General features: G+C 46.9%; 1 protein-coding gene across 1 annotated transcript in view; it reads right to left on the bottom strand.

The window, feature by feature from the left end:
* Positions 1-19,419, bottom strand: part of LOC110430404 — a 30,575-nt gene extending 11,156 nt beyond the window's left edge. The window contains exons 1-4 of the mRNA XM_021448070.1: positions 19,333-19,419; positions 8,260-8,354; positions 7,321-7,777; positions 6,744-6,855 (exon numbers count right to left, since the gene is read on the bottom strand). Of these exons, the coding sequence (XP_021303745.1) occupies positions 6,744-6,855; positions 7,321-7,777; positions 8,260-8,354; positions 19,333-19,419 (751 nt within the window). The remainder of the gene's footprint in view (positions 1-6,743; positions 6,856-7,320; positions 7,778-8,259; positions 8,355-19,332) is intronic.

Genomic DNA, 19,691 nt, shown 5'->3' with positions numbered 1-19,691 from the left:
GGCTGGTCGCCGAGACAGAGCAGCTGAGCAGCTCGCCATTACGTCAATATGGTATCAATCCAAGTACTGCCAAACGATCAGGCTTCCAGTACAAACTCCAGCACAGGGTCCGTCCCTACCGAGGTTATAAACTCCGAGGACGAAGATTACGACCTGGATTTACCACCGCATCCTCTGAGTTTTTCTCGCTTCCCAGTCTTTCCGCCTCGACGAGGAGATCTTATCTTCAATGTCAGCAACGATGAACCGGTTGTCGATTGAGAAACAGACCAGCAGAAGCTGCTCCGCGAACAGCGCAACGCCGACCGCGCTCGGCGGCGCGCGGACGAGGAACGGCAACTTGCGCCGCATAACCTCAGTGACGCTTTCGACATGGTCGGAGATCAACAAGTCTACAAAACGCCAAGTGCTAACGTGGCTGTTGCTATGGCAAACCTGGACCGACTCCCTGATACTCCTGAGTGCCAGGGTATCCGATCCAGTATACGCGCACACCTGATCGCCGCGATGGGACAGACAGCCACCTTACTCAAAAGGGTCCAAGCTATCTCCTACACAGAGGTCTCTTCCGACCAGACTCATCGCAGCCGGACTTCACCTCAACCCAGCGAGCGCCACCGTAGCCGCTCTCCTAACAACCACAGGAGGGATGTGGGGCGCGACAACTCTGGTCGGGACGCCGGCGGCTACCGCGAGCAGAAGCGTGGGCGTGGTCAGGAAGTGAACCAGAACAGGGATCTACGATACAACATCCCTCCCAAGGACGCCCGGGACCGCATCAACAGGCGCGCCACAGAAATAGCGGTGCACGAGAACTTGCGGCGCATTGAGTACGATGCCGCGCACGGCCCTCCCGGCCTAAGGCAGTTTTCTTCACACCTTCGCCAAGTCGTATGGCCCCGCAACTTTAAACTCGAGAAGCTTAAAAAATACGACGGCAAGGAAAACCCAGAAAACTAGATCACTCTCTATGAGATCGCGGTTCGGTCAGCAGCAGGAGATGAGCACATCATGGCAAATTACTTCCCAGTTGTCCTCGACCAAGCTGGTCATCAGTGGCTCCTCGGCCTGCCTGAGGACTCTTTCGACTCTTGGGAAGAACTGCGCCAGGCATTCATCAACGATTTCATCGCTACCTGCGAGCAGCCTGGGAACAAGTACGACCTCGAGAGAATAAGGGACAGGAAAAACGAGCCTCTGCGTGATTACATCCGACGATTCTCAGATATGCATCTTAAAATTCTGAAAATTTCTCACGACGAGGCCATATCAGCTTTCATCAAAGGGCTACGCTTCCACGAAGCACTGAGGAACAAGCTACTGTGCAAAAGGCCGACCATGATGGTCGAGCTCCTCGCCACGGCAAAAAACTACGCTGACACCGACGACGCAGAAAAGCTCATTCGAGAGGATGCGAGAGGCCCCGACCAGCCTCCTCGACGAGACGACAGTCGCGGACGTCTTGACTACAGGAACCATCATCGCACTGACAACTGTGACCATAGAGAAGGTTGGGATAGGCGGCGTGACAACCGCAATGACTCCAGGGGCAAGCGCCCTCGCGACCATGACCACGAGGTAAACACGGTCAAGCGCCCTAATGGGCGGCGAGACTACCAGGAAGATTACAACAAGACGTTGAAAGGACCGTGCCAACTTCATCCCAAGTCAAATCACACGATAGAAGAATGCCGCGTCCTAAAAAGTATCTACACACAGCGAGCCGCCCAAGATGATTCCACCAAGAAAAATGGGAAGCAGGACAGACGTGGTCACGAAGACGAAGACGACGACCAGGATAGGGACCCCATGACACCAGTACATTAGTCCCACCGACGTGGTCCACTCCATCTTCGGAGGCAAAGTTTCCATCGAATCCAAGCGAGAAAGAAAGCTCCTGAAGAGAGCCTGCCTCAACGTAGATAGCACAGACGGTCTGGTCGCTGACCTAAAATTTCCTCCCTGGTCGCATAGGGAGATCTCCTTCAACAGGAAGGACCAATGGGCCGCCATCCCGGAGCCAGGACGTTTCCCTCCGATCCTGGATCCTTACATGAACAGCGTCAAATTTGAGCGCGTGCTCGTTGACGGGGGCAGCTCCATTGACATCCTTTTCCGCAACAGCCTACCCGCTCTCAAGATAACCCCAGCGCAACTGAAACCGTATGACGCACAATTCTGGGGAGTCCTGCCAGGTCAGAACGCCCGACCACTTTCGAACAGAGTTCGTCAACTTTGTGGTCTCCGACTTTGATGGCACTTACCATGCAATTCTGGGCCGACCATCGCTGACAAAGTTCATGGCAGTTCTGCACTACTCATACCTGGTCCTCAAGATGCCAACAGAAAAGGGCGTCCTAACCGTCAGTGGCAATGTCTACACCGCATACACCTGCGAGGAGGAAAGCTTTAGGGTCACTGAGGCAATCGACCTCTCGATCCGCATGGCAGAAACCGTAGCCCAAGCTACGCAGTTCCCACCCAACCAGCTTCGACTACCCAAGCAGGAGACTCCGAGGAAACATTCAAAGTCCAAAGAGCACAAGGAAGTACAGCTGGTCGACGGCAGCCCCGAGAAGACGGCCCTCATCGGGGCCAATCTAGACCCTAAATAGGAAGACGCGCTCGTCAGGTTTCTAAGGGATAACGTAAGCGTGTTCGCATGGAAACCCGCAGACATGCCCGGCGTCCCATGAAACCTGATCGAGCACTCCTTAAACGTCTCGAAGACCGCAAGACCCATCAAGCAGAAGCTACGACGGTTCGCTCATGACAAAAAGGAGGCTATTAGGATAGAAATAACACGGCTGCTAGCAGCCGGATTGATTAAAGAAGTGTATCATCCCGATTGGCTCGCCAATCCGGTTCTTGTAAGAAAAAAGAACAACGAATGGAGAATGTGCGTTTATTACACTGATCTTAGTAAACACTGTCCTAAAGATCCTTTTGGTCTTCCTCGCATCGATGAGGTGGTCAACTCAACGACCGGATGTGAACTCCTCTCCTTTCTAGATTATTACTCTGGTTATCACCAGATCACACTGAAGGAAGACGACCAGATCAAAACATCTTTTATCACCCCTTTCGGTGCGTATTGCTACACGACCATGTCCTTCGGACTCAAAAACGCTGGAGCTACTTATCAACGGGCCATTCAGCAATGCCTCCACGACGAGATTCGTGACGACCTCGTCGAGGCTTACGTAGACGATGTTGTCGTCAAAACAAGGGACGCGAGCACTCTAATCGAGAACCTAGATCGAACCTTTAAGGCACTAAATAAATACAAGTGGAAGCTTAACCCCAAAAAGTGTATCTTTGGGGTCCCTTCTGGACTACTACTCGGCAACGTCGTCCGCTGCGACGGCATACGACCGAACCCCTCAAAAGTAAAGGCAGTGCTTGACATGCGACCACCTAAGAACGTCAAGGATATTCAAAAGCTCACCGGTTGTATGGCTGCTCTCAGCCGTTTTATCTCCAGACTGGGAGAAAAAGGTCTCCCCTTCTTCGAACTCCTAAAGGCGGCGGAAAAATTCTCCTGGACAGAGGAAGCTGACGCTGCGTTCACCCAGCTCAAAACTTTCGTCACCTCACCACCCGTTCTCACAACACCTCAACCCAACGAGGACCTGCTCCTTTACATAGCAGCAACCGATAGGGTTGTCTCCACGGCAATGGTGGTTGAGCGGGACGAGCCACGCCACGTATACAAAGTCCAGAGACCCGTCTACTTCATAAGCGAAGTCTTAAATGAGTCCAAGACCAGGTACCCTCAGATACAAAAGCTCATCTACGTCATCTTAATAACTTCAAGAAAGCTGAAGCATTACTTCGATGGTCATCGGGTCTTGGTAACCACTAGCTTCCCTCTGGGGGATATTTTGCGCAACAAGGACGCAACGGCAGAATTGTAAAATGGGCAATGGAATTATGCCCATTCTCCCTGGATTTCCAGAGCCGCACTACCGTCAAGTCCCAGGCCCTGGTCGACTTCATCGCAGAATGGACGGACCTCAATGAGCCCCCGCCGTTGGACACTTCCGACCACTGGTCAATGTTCTTTGACGGGTCCCTAAACATCAATAGCGCCAGCGCCGGAATACTCTTCGTTTTGCCTAACAAGGACAAACTACGCTACGTCCTTAGGATCCTCTTTCCGGCGTCAAACAACGTCGCCGAATACGAAGCATGCTTGCACGGCATATGACTGGCCGTCGAATTGGGAGTCAAGCGCCTCCGCATCCACGGCGACTTTGCCCTGGTCATAAACCAGCTCAACAAGGAATGAGACACAACCCACGAAAAGATGGACCTCTCCTGCAAAGAAATTCGGAAATGGGAATCCAATTTCTACGGCATAGAATGCATCCACGTGGTCCGGGATAGGAACCAGGCAGCTAATGCGTTGTCAAAGATAGGGTCATCTCGGGCCCAGATTCCGCAAGGCATTTTTGTTCAAGACATCCATGCGCCAAGCGTCGGAACAGACCCAGTCGAAAAGCAACCCAATGAGGCAATGCTCATAGACGATACCATACCGACAATCGGCAGCCATGATTGGCGTACTCCCTTCATTAAGTATATATCGGATGGATCGGGTTTTCAAGATAAAATGGAGAATGAGCGCCTCATCCGGCGGTCTAAGAATTACATACTGGTTGATGGTAAACTTATGCGAAAGAATGCAAGCTCCGAAGTGTTGCTCAAATGCATATCCCAAGACGATGGCATCAAGCTCTTAGACGACATACATGCCGGGTCATGCGGCAACCACGCTGCCTCCAGAACACTAGTCGGGAAGGCCTTCCGAGCAGGTTTTTACTGGCCAACCGCGGTCGCCGACGCCAAGAAACTGGTCCGACACTGTGAAGGATGCCAGTTCTTCGCCAAGAGGACCAACGTGCCTGCTCACGAGATCCAAACTATTCCGTCGTCCTGGCCTTTCGCCTGTTGGGGTCTTGACATCATCGGGCCATTTAAGCCGGCCCCCGGCAACTTCAAGTTCGTCTTCGTACTAATCGACAAATTCTCGAAGTGGATCGAGTACATGCCACTGGTCAAAGCAACCTCCAAGAAGGCTGTGGAGTTCCTCAATCAAACTAAACATAGATTCAGGATCCCCAATAGCATAATCACTGACCTGGGCACTCAGTTCACCGGCACTACATTTTGGGACTTCTGCGATGACAGGGGCATAGTCATAAAGTACGTGTCGGTAGCCCACCCAGCGCCAACGGTCAAGTAGAGCGAGCGAATGGAATGATTATTGATGCTCTAAAGAAAAGGCTGTACACCGAGAACAACAGAGCACTAGGATGATGGATGAAGGAGCTGCCGCCCATGGTCTAGGGTCTCCGAACACAGGCCAGTCGCAACACGGGTGTATCACCCTACTTCATGCTTTATGGCACCGAAGCAGTGCTTCCGGCCGACGTGACCTTTGGATCTCCAAGAGTCGAAAATTTTGACCAGTCTTCGGCTGACCTCGCCAGAGAGCTTGAAATCAACTGCACAGAAGAAAGGTGCCTAATCTCATGCCTTTGAACAAACAAAGTACCTCGAAGCCATTAGGCGGTATCACAACAGGAACGTCAAAGACCGTTCCTTCGTGGTTGGTGATCTGGTACTCAAGTGGAAAACAAGCCAAGAAGGAACGCACAAGTTATCCACACCTTGGGAAGGACCTTTGTGGTCGTGGAAGTCACACGCCCTACTTCTTACAGACTGGCGTACCCAGACGGAACACGCCTGCCTAACTCTTCGCACATAGACAAACTGCGCCGTTTTTATCCATAAGTTCCATTACACCTCTTTTGTAAAACTTTTACGATCAGCAGTAATAAAATTTTTCTCTCTTGCTTTATACCTCTTTTATATGCAGAACTCTCGACAAGTGCAACAATCTCCTTTTAGGACAAAGGTCCTTAAGGGTTACAAACCCAACTCAGTGACACATCACTCAGACAACATTACAGCGCTAAAAAACCATGGTTACGATAAATTAATCTTTATTACAAACTTTATTTACAAAGTTTACAATAAACACCCCTCCGGGCGGTCCCTAGTCTACTCCTACAGACTACTCTACAGGCCTACCGCTCGGGCTGATCACCCGCACGGCCTTGCCGCCCAGTCGAATGGGTCGGGGCTACCGGCGTCTGGCTGGTCGAGACCGCAGTCGTCGACCGCCCATCTCCGGCAATGGACGCCCCCGATAACTCCCTGGCCGACCTATCTGACCCAGGCTGGTCAGGGGGAGTTGCTGTCCCGTAGAGGTTGATGTCGCCGATCACTGTCGACGACAGATCAAGCAGACCAACACGAAGGTCGTCTGCCTCCTGCGGACCAACCTCCTTGGGGTACCCCCTCTCCAGTCGGGATAAGTCGACCAAAGGGTAGTGGGCGCGCACCATGCTGAGGACGTGTGCACCGACGAATTCCCCGGCGTCCTTGACAAACTGCTGAAGCCAGTCCCACGCTCGCTGCGCCTTCTCGACCGGGGTCAGTTTCGGCGCGTGGGGCTAGTCTTCAGGGAGCTCGGGGCTGATCAAGTCAAGAACTAGGGCCACTCCTTTCCAGAGCTTGATGCAGTTGGCCTTCCAGGAGTCCCGGTCCTTGGTCAGCTCGTCGAGGTGCTTCTTGATATTTACTTTGAGCACTGGGAACCAAGCAGGACGTCAGTGTACACACAAGAATAGGAACGATTGAGTACTCAAAAAATAGGGTAACACAGTTCTCACCAGCCAACTCCCGGCTCTTGTTGCTTAATTCCACACCAGCTCGGCGCCCAGCCTCTAGCGCGCCGGCACGCTCCTGGTCGAGCCTCTCCTTTTCTTGGCGGAGGCGCGCAACCTCCTCCAAGTTCGCAGGAGCAATTTCCGATCAACAAAAATGACTACGCGGTTATATACAACTGCTCGGAATACATGACTGACCTTTCCTTTCCCGATCCTTGTCGGCCAACCGCCGATTGAGATCGAGCAGGCGCTCTTCCTGAGCACCCATCTTGGCCGTCTTCTCCTCGACCTCCGACCAAAGATGGTCTACTTCTGCGAACAGGGCCTTGTTCTCGGCCACGATCCCTTCAATCTGGTCGAAGCACCTGTTCCGGTACTTCGCCGTTTTCATCGCGCCCTAAAAAAATTACACATTGAAGTAAGCGACAGAGCATCTACATTTCGAGCAGAACGCAAGACCGCTTACCTTAACCTCATCAACGAGCCGCTTTGTTGTGCGCTCCACCCTCGCGGCCTCCTCCGTCTCTGCGAGCTCCTCATGACCAATGAAATGGTCCCCACGTTGGCGCCACACATAAACGTGCTGGCGACCATCATGGGGGCGACCCTGGATTTCTTCAACTTCGTCGTCGGAGGCCGCTTGAGTCTCCTCGCCCCCTGTGCTTCCCCCAGCCGTGGTCACAGGTATCACTGGACCTTTACCATGGCCAGGGGAGCCCTTTGGCGAAGAGGTCTCTGCTCGGGGTGGAGTGGGGACCCTCCTTTCTTCAGCAGGCGGGAGAGTCGGAGCCTTGTCTTCCTCCTCTGCAACACTGTTCGGGGGAGGTGTCCTCGCAGTCTCTTCATTCCCCACAGTGGTGCCTGCTCTGGTCTTCGCTGGAGCTGGGTGCTCCTCAGCAGTCTCAGCCCCGACCACCACTGTGGGGTGCCCCTCGGTTCCCTCCTGGGTGGTCTGCGGCGCGGCGTCTTCAACGACAACTGCCGGCTCAGCCGTCTTCTGGCCAGCGACGTTGTCGGGATAAACGTCAGACGCCGCACTAACAAAAATATGGCATTTTATCAATGTCAAAAGCTGCAGTAACAAACACAAAAACAATAATAATGATAGGAGGAAGTGTCAAGGCGAGGTTGTTCTACTTACAGATCGGAGCGCCTATGCGTCGCTGTAAAAACCCTCCTCCTGGTCCTACCGGTCGCCGCTGCCGCCTCTGTCACCCCAAGACGCGTCGGCTCGGTGTGAGGGGCAGGGGGGTCACTAGTCGCCCGGTCGCCAGTGATCGGCGCAACGTCCGGACGACTGCTCGACCTTTGGACTAAAGAGGGCGCGGCCTCCTCTTCCTCGTCGTCGTCATCGGCGATCCTGACGAGCCGACGACGCTTTGGAGCTTGGCTGCTCTCCGCTGGCAGCGCCTCCGCGGGGGACGAATCCACCACTAGTGGCCTTTTCCCCGCTACCCTGTCCTCGGTGGTCGGGGCGGGGCGGTTCTGTTCCTCCTCACTGCTGGTGTATTGAAGACACCGAGCAGCATCGCCCTCTGACAGGTCCATCCCCGCAGGATTTTCCATACCAGGTGCCAGTGACACGTACAATGCGCACTGGTCAACGTCTCCAATCTGCGATAGGATCAACGACAAGTCATCAACTAAGAATAAACAGTATTCACATGGCAGTACTAGCCAATAACAATATCTATTTACCTTGGGGACTGGTCGTCCCAACTTGAAGGCGTGCATCCGATCACTGCTTCGAACGAAGCTGTCATCTGTTAAGTTGAACAGCTCGTTCATTAGCTGCTGCACCTCCGTCTTCTTCAGACCTTCCGGGCTCATCCTGGTCGGGTCCTGGCTCCCCGCGTACTCATACGCCGAGTGTACCCTCCTCTGGTAGGGCATCACCCGACGCACAATGAAGTTCCCGACCACTCCTGGCCCGTGTAGGCGGGACCAGTCGATCAGGCCCATCAGGTCTGCCACATGCCCAGCGAATTCCCGGCAGTCTGTCCAGCTGACCCTCTTCTCGGGGATGTAGCCCACGTCGCAGAACGTGGCGCTGCCTGGCTCTTCCCTGATGTAGAACCACTTCTTGTACCATTCGGTCAAAGAGGTGTTCCATGGGCAGCTGAGATACTGGTTCTTCATCCCATCACGCAGATTGAGGTATACTCCACCTGCAATCTTGGAGCCTCCAACTGCCCCCTTTTTCCTCAGATAAAAAAGAAAACGGAAGAGGTCGAAGTGCGGCTCTATTCCAACATAGGCCTCGCACAAGTGAATGAAGGTGGAAATAAGAAGAATAGAGTTCAGATGCAAGTTGCAGATCCCGATCTCATAGTAAAGAAGAAGGCCCTGGAGGAAAGGATGGACGGGAACCCCAAAACCCCGCTTGAAGAAATCTTCAAAAACGACAATCTCACCGGCGCGGGGGTCGGGGTAGCTTTCTCCTTCCGGCGCCCTCCAGCCGCCTAGCTCTTGGTTATATAGTAGACCCATTCCGACGAGGTCGTTGAGGGACCTCGTGCTGCTCCGGGACTTCTTCCACTCCTTCGCCATCAAATCGGCCCTTTTCTTTGAATCACTCTTCGCCATTGCCGATTGAAGAAAAGATTGGGGGCTGGAAGATGCGAATGGAAGGTGAAGGAGACAGGAATGGCAAGAGCAGTAGGTTTGAAGGCAAAGGCAGGGTAAAGATTACGAGTGCTGTAACGAGCCTTTTATAACAACAACTCCACCTCATCCACTTCCTGCATTCTAGGGAAGTGGGCGGGCCCTGCGGCGTTTCGGTTTTCAATAATTACCGGTAGTTAACACGGTGGCTTTTCTGCATAATTGGTGGTTTCCCTTTCTTGAATCACGCAAAGAGCAGCTGCACAGTTACCTGGCGCACCTTTTCACGCAACCGTCTGACAATACGTCAGGGTGCCTTGTCACATCACGAATTAATGCGGCGAGATGCTTTTTTCAAGAGACAAGTACATTTGGCGGAAATTGTGTATGACAGTCCTGGGGATTGAACCCATCACCGAGCACTATACGCTCGGGGACTGGTCAACCAGCCCACCAGTTTGAGAACCTGGGGACTGTACCGACCAATCCGAGCACTATACGCTCGGGGACTGGTCGACCAGCCCACTAGTTTGAGAACCTGGAGACTGTACCGACCAATCCGAGCACTATACGCTTGGGGAATGGTTGACCAGTCTACCAGTTTGAGAGTTTGGGGATTGTACCGACTACAGAGCGATATATGCTCGGGGACTGGTCGACTAGTCTATTTCAGTTAGTCGACTAGTCGGCTAGTCTATTACATTGCAGCCGAGCATGATATGCTCGGGGACTGGTAAATTCAATTTTTTAGACCTTGCTACAAGGCTCATACTTCGCCTTCCAGCAAGCTCGGGGACTACATCGGTACGATGCATCTAGCGATGCATCTTTGTATTAACGATTTAAAGATGATTTCCTTTTTTAGACCCTGGCACCACGTGTCTATGTCACCTACCACCAGGCTCGGGGACTAAGTGGGCACACTTCACCTTGCGGTGAACATGCTTGCTTTTTGAAAGTCTGTACTTTACAGAAAAGTAAAGTGGGCACACTTCATCAGGAAAGAAATCTTTTTTCTCAAGAGCACCATGCATTCTTCAAACAACTTGCTTCTTCGATGTTGATGTTGAACAATTGGTTTCCAAGTTGGTTAAAATACTGTTGCAACTTTTTGGGCGACTTTCCTGGATTGTCGAAGACATCAAGCCTCACTTGTCGAAGAAGCTCAAGACGGCGTGTTACTTCACAATACACGGTGCTCGGGGACTAGCTGTGGGGGTACGAACCCCTATACCCTTACGGCTAGACTTGGGCCAGGAGACTTGGCCCATCACGAAGACAGTTCGAGGCTTGATCCAACTGCTCGGAGTTTCGCACAAGGAAACAAGACATGGAGATCAAGCCGGATTCTAGTCGGTTAGAATAGGAATTGATATCGTGCTATCTATGGCAATTGTAACCGACTAGGATTAGTTTCCAGATCTGTAACCCTGCCCTCCGGACTATATAAGGAGGGGCAAGGGACCCCCCTAGGACACATTATTATCTCAACACAAATCAATACAACCAAACGCGGGACGTAGGTATTACGCCCACATGGCGGCCGAACCTAGATAAAAAGCTTGTCCGTGTCTTGCGTCACCATCAAGTTCGTAGCTTGCACACCGTCTACCGATAAACTACTACCGTGGGTATACCCCAGGGTAGACTGCCGACTAGCTTTCGTCGACAAGGCTCAACATGATAAAGGCTAGATATTTATGCTAACACCTAATCAGTTCCATAAAGCTTTGTTGTCTATTTGAGCTCCACAAAATTTAAGAATCAAGAAGACTAGCAGACGGAGGACATCCTAATCGCTGTCAGGGTGTACCGACTTTCAAATACACCTCTGCCACCTGCTAGCTACATCGGGAGAAATTACGTCAAAATTCAGCTTGGGGGAGAGCACCCCCATTTATCCCGCTAAGTATTTCTATCTATATACTTATGCTATATTAAAATATAAATATACATAACCAGGAAAAACCAAATAATGATTTTGTGCTTATATATATATATATATCTTTTGCTTAGTGTGTTTAATAAATAAATAAAGTGGCTATGCTAAATTGAATCTTAATAATAAAACTCTAGCATGGATATGATGAATAGTTGCTCTGCCTAATTTTCAAAATTTGAGTTTTCTCTCAAGTTTAGACATAACTGTTATAATTTAAAGCTTGCTCTAAATCTGAACTTGTGGGAAGAAAACTTGATCCGAAGTCTAAGTTGTTAACGGATATGATATGGGAAGGTTGAGCTGCTGTTTATCTATTCCTAGAGATGCTAGAATTCTAGAGAATTTTATCTTTAAAAATCTTTAAAATATCACATGATGAGTTCCTGTATGATGAGAGTTTAAATTCCTACCACAGCCATATATACATGCTTGCTAGGCTTTGAGCCACACATTTACTTTTTACTGCTTATAAGCATTGAGTGTGGTCAAGCTATGTAGACCCTTAGGAGCTTGTCATGTGGTTAAATCAAGATTCACTTGCACGTTCACTCACACATGCTGCTTCTACTCCGGAAGTACGCATCCACATATATCCACTCATTTCCATCTCCAGAACCACCTAAAAATATTCTACTCCTAATCCGGGAGAGAATAGCCAAAAATATTTCTGTTTTTCCCTGTGAAATAAATGCTCAAGTTATCTTGGTTACTACCACTTGCTATATTATTTCAGAAGATGAGTGCTCTAAAAAAGAAGAAAAAAAAGAGAGAAAGGATACGAGGAAATAAAAAGGGGCAAGTGCCCGGAACCTCGAAAAAAAAGAAAAAGTGAGACGAGAGGGAAAAATGGACAAGTGTCCGACAGTAGAATTAGGGGTACAAGATACCCACCTAAGAGGAAAGAAAAAGAAAAAAAAGTAGAGCACCAAATTCTCCTCAAAGTTCAAAAGAGCAAGGTAGATATGTATCCCCTCAAAAGAGCAAAAGTAGAATTACACTTTCACCATTGTTATCACCAACATCACCATACACCATTCATTCGCCACACATGCACATCTTGATTTGACTTATTGATTTGTTTCTTTGGATCCATGGTTTGACTATGCAATAAATGTCTTGTAAGTATGTATACTTTATCTCCCACCTATGAGCTCCAGATATTAAAGCCTTATTAGAGTAGGATGAGAGAGAAGGCAATGTCACTAGGCCTTATACCACAAATACTACATACTTTGAGAGAAGGCATGTGCCATCACTGCCTTGGTAAGGATCTAGAAATACCACAAAAGAGAGATCTGAGAGAGTCATACAAGGAATCTCTGAGTTTTATTTGAAAATCTGCAAAAACTCCAGAGCTATAGCTGATCAAGAATAAGAGACATGACACTTGACTAGACCGTTCTATCTTTTAACTACTCAAGACAGAAGTGACGGTTACAAGTCCCATGGTGAAAGGTAAAATAAGTAAGTTTTAAGTCTTGACAGTTTACTCTAACTCAGAGATGAGACCTTATTTGAAAGCATGTGTACCGTCAACTTTTAAAGGTGTTGCAGCAACTTCTGATCCATCACTGAGATTATCTTTGCTCCGGGACGAGCAAGAGGTAAGCTTGGGGGAGTTTGTTGACGGTCCATAAGTATCAAATTTAATTATCAAATAAACAGAGAAAAGGATCCAAATGCAACCGACATCCAGACTTAGGGTTTTATCTGACAGAATTCTACGAGTTTTGGTGTTTGTCTATTTCTGCAGGGGGTTATCAGATATTATGGAAGAAAGGCCCACACGTCGGGTTTACATAGAGATATTAACGTGCCGCGCAATTATCCTACATCTAGAAGAGTCCAGAAGCCACGGGAACGAACGCGGACGGGCTCGGGGGCAGGGCGCCCGCCCTCCCCCTAGGGCGCCCGCCCTGGCCTTTCCACCAATCACAGCCAACTTCGCGGATCATGCTCCACTGACCTAAAGGATCAAGGATAACCGTTCAATCAATGTCGGTTTGATCCGACAGCCCATATTCACTTGGAAGAACTATATAAGCATACCCCCTGGCCCCTGGAGGAGAGCACCTCTCAACCCTAATTCATTATTCATCAGGGAGAAGAAGCCTCTGATCAAGCCCTAGCGCCACCACATCAATTAGATCTCTAGATTAGCATAGATACATACGATTAGAACTAGAAGGAGTCAATCTTCGATTGGTTTCCGGATCTGTCAAGAGGATTCTTGGTAATTCTCTATTATTCTTCAATTGTTCATCTTTGTTCTTCAATATTATGAATATGACTTTGTTCTACTTTAATATATTGATTATGACTTTGCTCTACTTATTTATATTCGCAATTATATTGTTCTTAGTTTATCATAGTTATATGCTTGGCTTAGTTAGATTGGAATTATATACATGTTTAGGATCGTATAGCATTTATCCATGTGTACAGTGGGTAAATGATAAGTATTGTGTAGGCGTGGTGCCTATACCGTATTTATCTGCGATTGTACCCTATATGCCAGCTCGCGGGGTAGTTCGTGGTAGTGACAGCTCCATTGATTCTTATATAGTCCCCCTCTCGTGTATTGGGCTGGCAGAGCAACATTATTACAGGGGAGTGATTGCGATGTTTCTCATTTACCTTGATAATATCACTATGCATGGGCGTAGTCCTGTCTCACAATGATTGTCAAGTATAATTGCACTAACTATGATATGCTAGACTGTATAGTTGAGAATAACTTAGGAAATATTCTTGTAGTTCGTCCTAATTCCATGCTAATGACTTGCTAGAATATCTAATTGATGTGCTTATCATATTTATTATGTGGCTAAGTTATGCTGATCAGATTAATTATCTTTGTCACCATTCATACTTTATATATCTTTTATGTGACACTTATCCCTGTATGAAAGAGATAGATAAATGCTCTCAATTATACATGCAATGATAGATACTCATCCTATATTCCATTCTATAATCAACATTGATGATTACTAATCCCTTTCCAGTGGTAAAAATATAAATAACGATACCTAGAATACTTCCTGGTTAAAATGCTACATCAGTATTAATCTGTGCGCTTGCAGATCTCATTTATTATTTATTTAGAAGAGCAATTGCATATTTCAATACCGCGTCTTTCATATCATGCTGGGGATGACAACTTGGCGTAAGTGGCATGAGGGATAGGTTTGGCATTTTTGGCGCCGTTATCAGAATTAGAAAACTAAGTCTACTTTTGGAAGTGACGTTAAGAATGCCCAACAGTTGCGATGGCACAAAGAAGGCTGTAAGGTGGACAACATGTTGAGACACCCTACAGATGGTTCTTAGTGGAGAGGAATCGATAGAGAATTCCCGGACTTTGCAGAGGACGCAAGAAACCTAAGGTTCGCATTGAGTACGGATGGATTTAATCCTTTTGAGGACCAGAGCTCTAGTCATAGCACTTGGCCCGTTACTCTATGTATCTACAATCTTCCTCCGTGGTTATGCATGAAGCGGAAGTTCATTATGATGCCGGTGCTCATCCAAGGTCCGAAGCAACCTGGCAACGACATCGATGTTTACCTGAGGCCATTGGTTGAGGAACTCTAGCTTCTATGGAGCAAACCAGGTGTGCGTATGTGGGATGAGTACAAACAGGAAGCACTCAACCTACGAGCATTGTTGTTCGTGACAATCAATGATTGGCCAGCTCTAAGCAATCTTTCAGGACAGACAAACAAGAGATATAATGCTTGCACCCATTGCTTTGGTGACCTTCAAGCTGTCTATTTGAAAAAATGTCGAAAGGTTGTGTACCTTGGCCATCGTCAATTTCTTGCTAAGAACCACTAGTTGAGAAAGAAAGGCAAACATTTTAAAGGTACGGCAGAACACCGGTCCAAGCTAGGCAACCGAGATGGGGCAGAGGTATTCGAGATGGTCAAAGATTTGAAAGTAGTGTTTGGAAAGGGAGAAGGCAGCGAACCTGTTCCGAAAGACGCTTCGGGGCGTGCCCCAATGTGGAAGAAAAAGTCAATATTTTGGGAGCTACCATATTGGAAACACCTTGAGGTCCGCCACTCCATCGACGTGATGCACCTGACAAAGAATCTTTCTGTCAATCTCCTAGGGTTTATGGGTGTGTTTGGAAAGCCTAAGGATACCCTTGAGGCTTGAGAGGACTTAAAGCGCATGAAAGAATGAGACAACCTGCATCCGAGCAGACAGATGATGGACACCAGTATTTAGGACCTGCTAGCTACACTCTTAGCAATGAGGAGAAGGAAATCATGTTTGAGTGCCTAAGCAGCATCAAGGTCCCATCTGGGTTCTCCTCCAACATAAAGCGTATAATAAATGTGCCAGAGAAAAAATTTGTCAACTTAAAATCGCACGATTGCCACGTGATTATGACACAACTGCTTCTGGTTGCCTTAAGAGGAATTCTACCTCCATATGTACGTCTGGCCACCGTGAAGTTGTGTGCATTCCTCAATGCAATTTCTCAGAAGGCAATCAATCCTCTTGATCTAGCTACTCTACAGAACGATGTGGTTCAATGTCTTGTCAGCTTTGAGTTGGAGTTTCCTCCATCTTTCTTTGATATCATGACACATCTCCTAGTTCATCTGGTCAAAGAGATTCATATTCTGGGTCCTATCTTCCTACACAACATGTTTCCCTTAGAGAGATTTATGGGTGTACTGAAAAAATATGTTCACCAATGGGGTCGGTCAGAAGGAAGCATCATCAAGGGATACGGCACAGAGGAGGTCATTGAGTTCTGTGTGGACTTCATTCCTGATCTTGACCCGATTGGTCTTCCTGAATCAAGGTATGAGGGGAGACTCGGTGGAAAGGGTACACTAGGAAAGAAAACATATATGAGCCAGGGTGATGATTTATTCAATAAAGCACACTACACAGTTCTTCGAAACTCCATTGTGGTGGAACCCTATATTGAGGAACACATGGATTTTGTACGATCCGAGAATCTTGGAAAGAATGAGACTTGGGTTACGCGTCATCACATGGAAACATTCGGTGACTGGTTGCGAAAAAAATTCCAGGGTGATAAAGATATTGGAGATGAACTATATTTGTTCGCTAGGCAACCAGCATGGCACGTCCTCACGTACAAAGGGTACGAGATAAATGGAAATACATTTTACACCATATCACAAGATAAAAAGAGTACCAACCAAAACAGTGGTGTCCGTGTGGATACCACAGACACGAATGGGGATAGGCACACATATTATGGTCGTATAGAGGAGATTTGGGAACTAGACAATGCCCATAATTTTAAAGTCCCTTTATTCCGATGCCAATGGGTGAAGATGAAAGGAGGGGTATCAGTCGATAAGGAGTACGGAATGACAACAGTGGACCTCAACAATATTGGATATACAAATGATCCATTCGTCCTCGGTACTAAGGTGAATCAGGTGTTCTATGTGAAAGACATGTCTACAAAACCCAAGAGAGGGAAACAAGATGAGAAAAACACCAACGAGCCAAAGCGACACATCATTCTTACAGGGAAAAGAAACATCATGGAAATTGAAGACAAGTCAGACGTATCAGAGGATTATGAAAAGGATAAACGGATCCCACCCTTCTGTGTGGCCAAAGACCCAAGCATCATGCTCGCTGCAGAGGACACTCCATGGTTACGGAATGATCATAACCAAGGGCATTACGTTAAGAAAAAGTTTACCATTGTGCTAGCTTGATAAAGGTAGTGATTTGTACTTGACATCTTGTGTAATATAGTTGTAACATTATGTGTAATATAATTGTAACATCTTGATGTGGATTTTTAACTACACTTGATTATGTGTAATATAATTGTAACACTCCATGGTTACATAATGTAATATAATTGTAACATCTTGATGAGTGGAACAATATTGGTATTCATGAGTTTTCCATTTGAGGCCATCCATGGTTCTGAAAATTAGCGTTTTGCTATGAATTCTTTCAAATTTCAAAATTGAGTGGTCCAAACTTTTTCAAATGAAAATGTGACCATTAGAGAAAATGTAGGTCTTGATGAGTGGAACAAACTTTGTATTCATGAGTTTTCTATTTGAGGCCATCCAGGGCTCGATCAAAGTGTGTGTTTGTGAAACCCACTATTTTGACTTTGGTCAAACTTAGTCAAATGACCCATCTGAGTACTTCAAATGGAAAACTTTTGAATATCAAGTTGTTAGATCTCATCAAGACCTACATTTCATACATGGATCATATTTTCATCCGGATAAATTTGATCGAGTCCCAGGCACATGTTTTCAAATTCGAAGACGGGCTTTGGTCAAACGACGGAGAAATGACTTGGAATGAAAATCTTTTGAATACCAAGTTGTTAGAGCTCATCAATATCCAAACTTTTTATATAGACCATTTTTCTATTTAGAAAAGTTTATGTAAACAATACTCACCAAATCTTGAATCTCACACAAACTATATGAAACTATACGTGGAAAGTGTGGATTTTGAACTACACTTTGCCAGCACTTTGTCAAATGCAAAAATGGTCTATATATGAAATGTATATCTTGATGAGTGGAGCAATATTGGTATTCATGAGTTTTCCATTTGAGGCCATCCATGGTTCTGAAAATTAGCGTTTTGCTATGAATTCTTTCAAATTTCAAAATTGAGTGGTCCAAACTTTTTCAAATGAAAATGTGACCATTAGAGAAAATGTAGGTCTTGATGAGTGAAACAAACTTTGTATTCATGAGTTTTCCATTTGAGGCCATCCAGGGCTCGGTCAAAGTGTGTGTTTGTGAAACCCACTATTTTGACTTTGGTCAAACTTGGTCAAATGACCCATCATAGTACTTCAAATGGTAAACTTTTGAATACCAAGTTGTTAGATCTCATCAAGACCTACATTCCATACATGGATCATATTTTTATCCGGATAAATTTGATCGAGTCACAGGCACATGTTTTCAAATTCGAAGACGGGCTTTGGTCAAACTTGGTCAAACGACGGAGAAAATGACTTAGAAAGAAAATCTTTTGAATACCAAGTTGTTACAGCTCATCAATATCCAAACTTTTTATATAGACCATTTTTCCATTTGGAAAAGTTTATGTAAACAATACTCACCAAATCTTGAATCTCACACAAACTATATGAAACTATACGTGGGAAGTGTGGATTTTGAACTACACTTTGCCAGCGCTTTGTCAAATGCAAAAATGGTCTATATATGAAATGTAGATCTTGACGAGTGGAGCAATATTGGTATTCATGAGTTTTCCATTTGAGGCCATCCATGGTTCTGAAAATTAGCGTTTCGCTATGAATTCTTTCAAATTTCAAAATTGAGTGGTCTAAACTTTTTCAAATAAAAATGTGACCATTAGAGAAAATGTAGGCCTTGATGAGTGGAGCAAACTTTGTATTCATGAGTTTTCTATTTGAGGTCATCCAGGGTTCCAAAATCCATATTACAACTTTTGAAAATTTAAATTTCAAATTTATACAATCAATGTCGCGCACTTGTATAATAATTATTAAAGAAACAAAAGTTTAACGTCCAAATGACCCAAAAACCAAGTATCTGTCTAAAGCCAATAATTTTTTAAAATTTAATTGGCCATTATATTTTTGCATTAACACAATATTCATTATGAATAACATTTATTTTGAATAATATGAAATATTTGAAAAACAATTGTGTTAATAATTTTTATACTGAAGAGTAGAGCAGAATAAAATTAATGTGTATTTTTTAAATAATTTTATCAGATTTATTTAATTTATGATGCATTTAACAATGTAAAGAGAAAAAAAGGAAAAACCAAATTATAGCGCTTAAACTGGCGCCATAATTTGGTGGCCGAGCTAGCACCCGGGGTTAAAGGACTCCCGGGCGCTAGCTCGGCCCGGGACTAAAGGTGCCCTGCCTTATAAAGGGCAGAGCCCTTCTTCCTCCTACACACTGCGTCCGCGTCGATCCGTTGTCTTTCTCCTGTCGTGCCCTAACCGCCGCGCACGACCCGTCGTCTTCTCCGCCGCCGCTCCGTCGTCCTTACTCTAAGCACCGCCCCGTCGTACGCCGCACGCCCGCCGCCTCTATCCCTCTCTCCTCTCTTTCTCTCGTTCTCGTGTGCGCCCGCCATCGCCGTACGCCGCGCACCCGCGCTGCCGCCGTACGCCGCGCGCCCTCCGCGCCCGACCCGCTGCGGGCGGGGGGCAGTTGCGCGGGCCCCACGTCGTACACCGTCGGGCACGCGGCCACACGCGCCCCCACCGGCGGCGCGCAGCCCGAGCCCCCATGGGCTAAGAAATGAAAATGAAAAAAAATATGAAAAAAGAAAGAAATAAATTTAACTAAATATATAGTAAAAAATAAAACCTAGTTCTAACACACTAAATATTGAAGTAAAAAAAT

This window comes from Sorghum bicolor, chromosome 9 (assembly GCF_000003195.3).
Source record: "Sorghum bicolor cultivar BTx623 chromosome 9, Sorghum_bicolor_NCBIv3, whole genome shotgun sequence".
Classification (NCBI taxonomy): Eukaryota; Viridiplantae; Streptophyta; class Magnoliopsida; order Poales; family Poaceae; genus Sorghum; species Sorghum bicolor.
The sequence above is the reverse complement of the archived record's forward strand: the minus strand, read 5'-3'. Positions and strand labels throughout refer to the sequence as shown.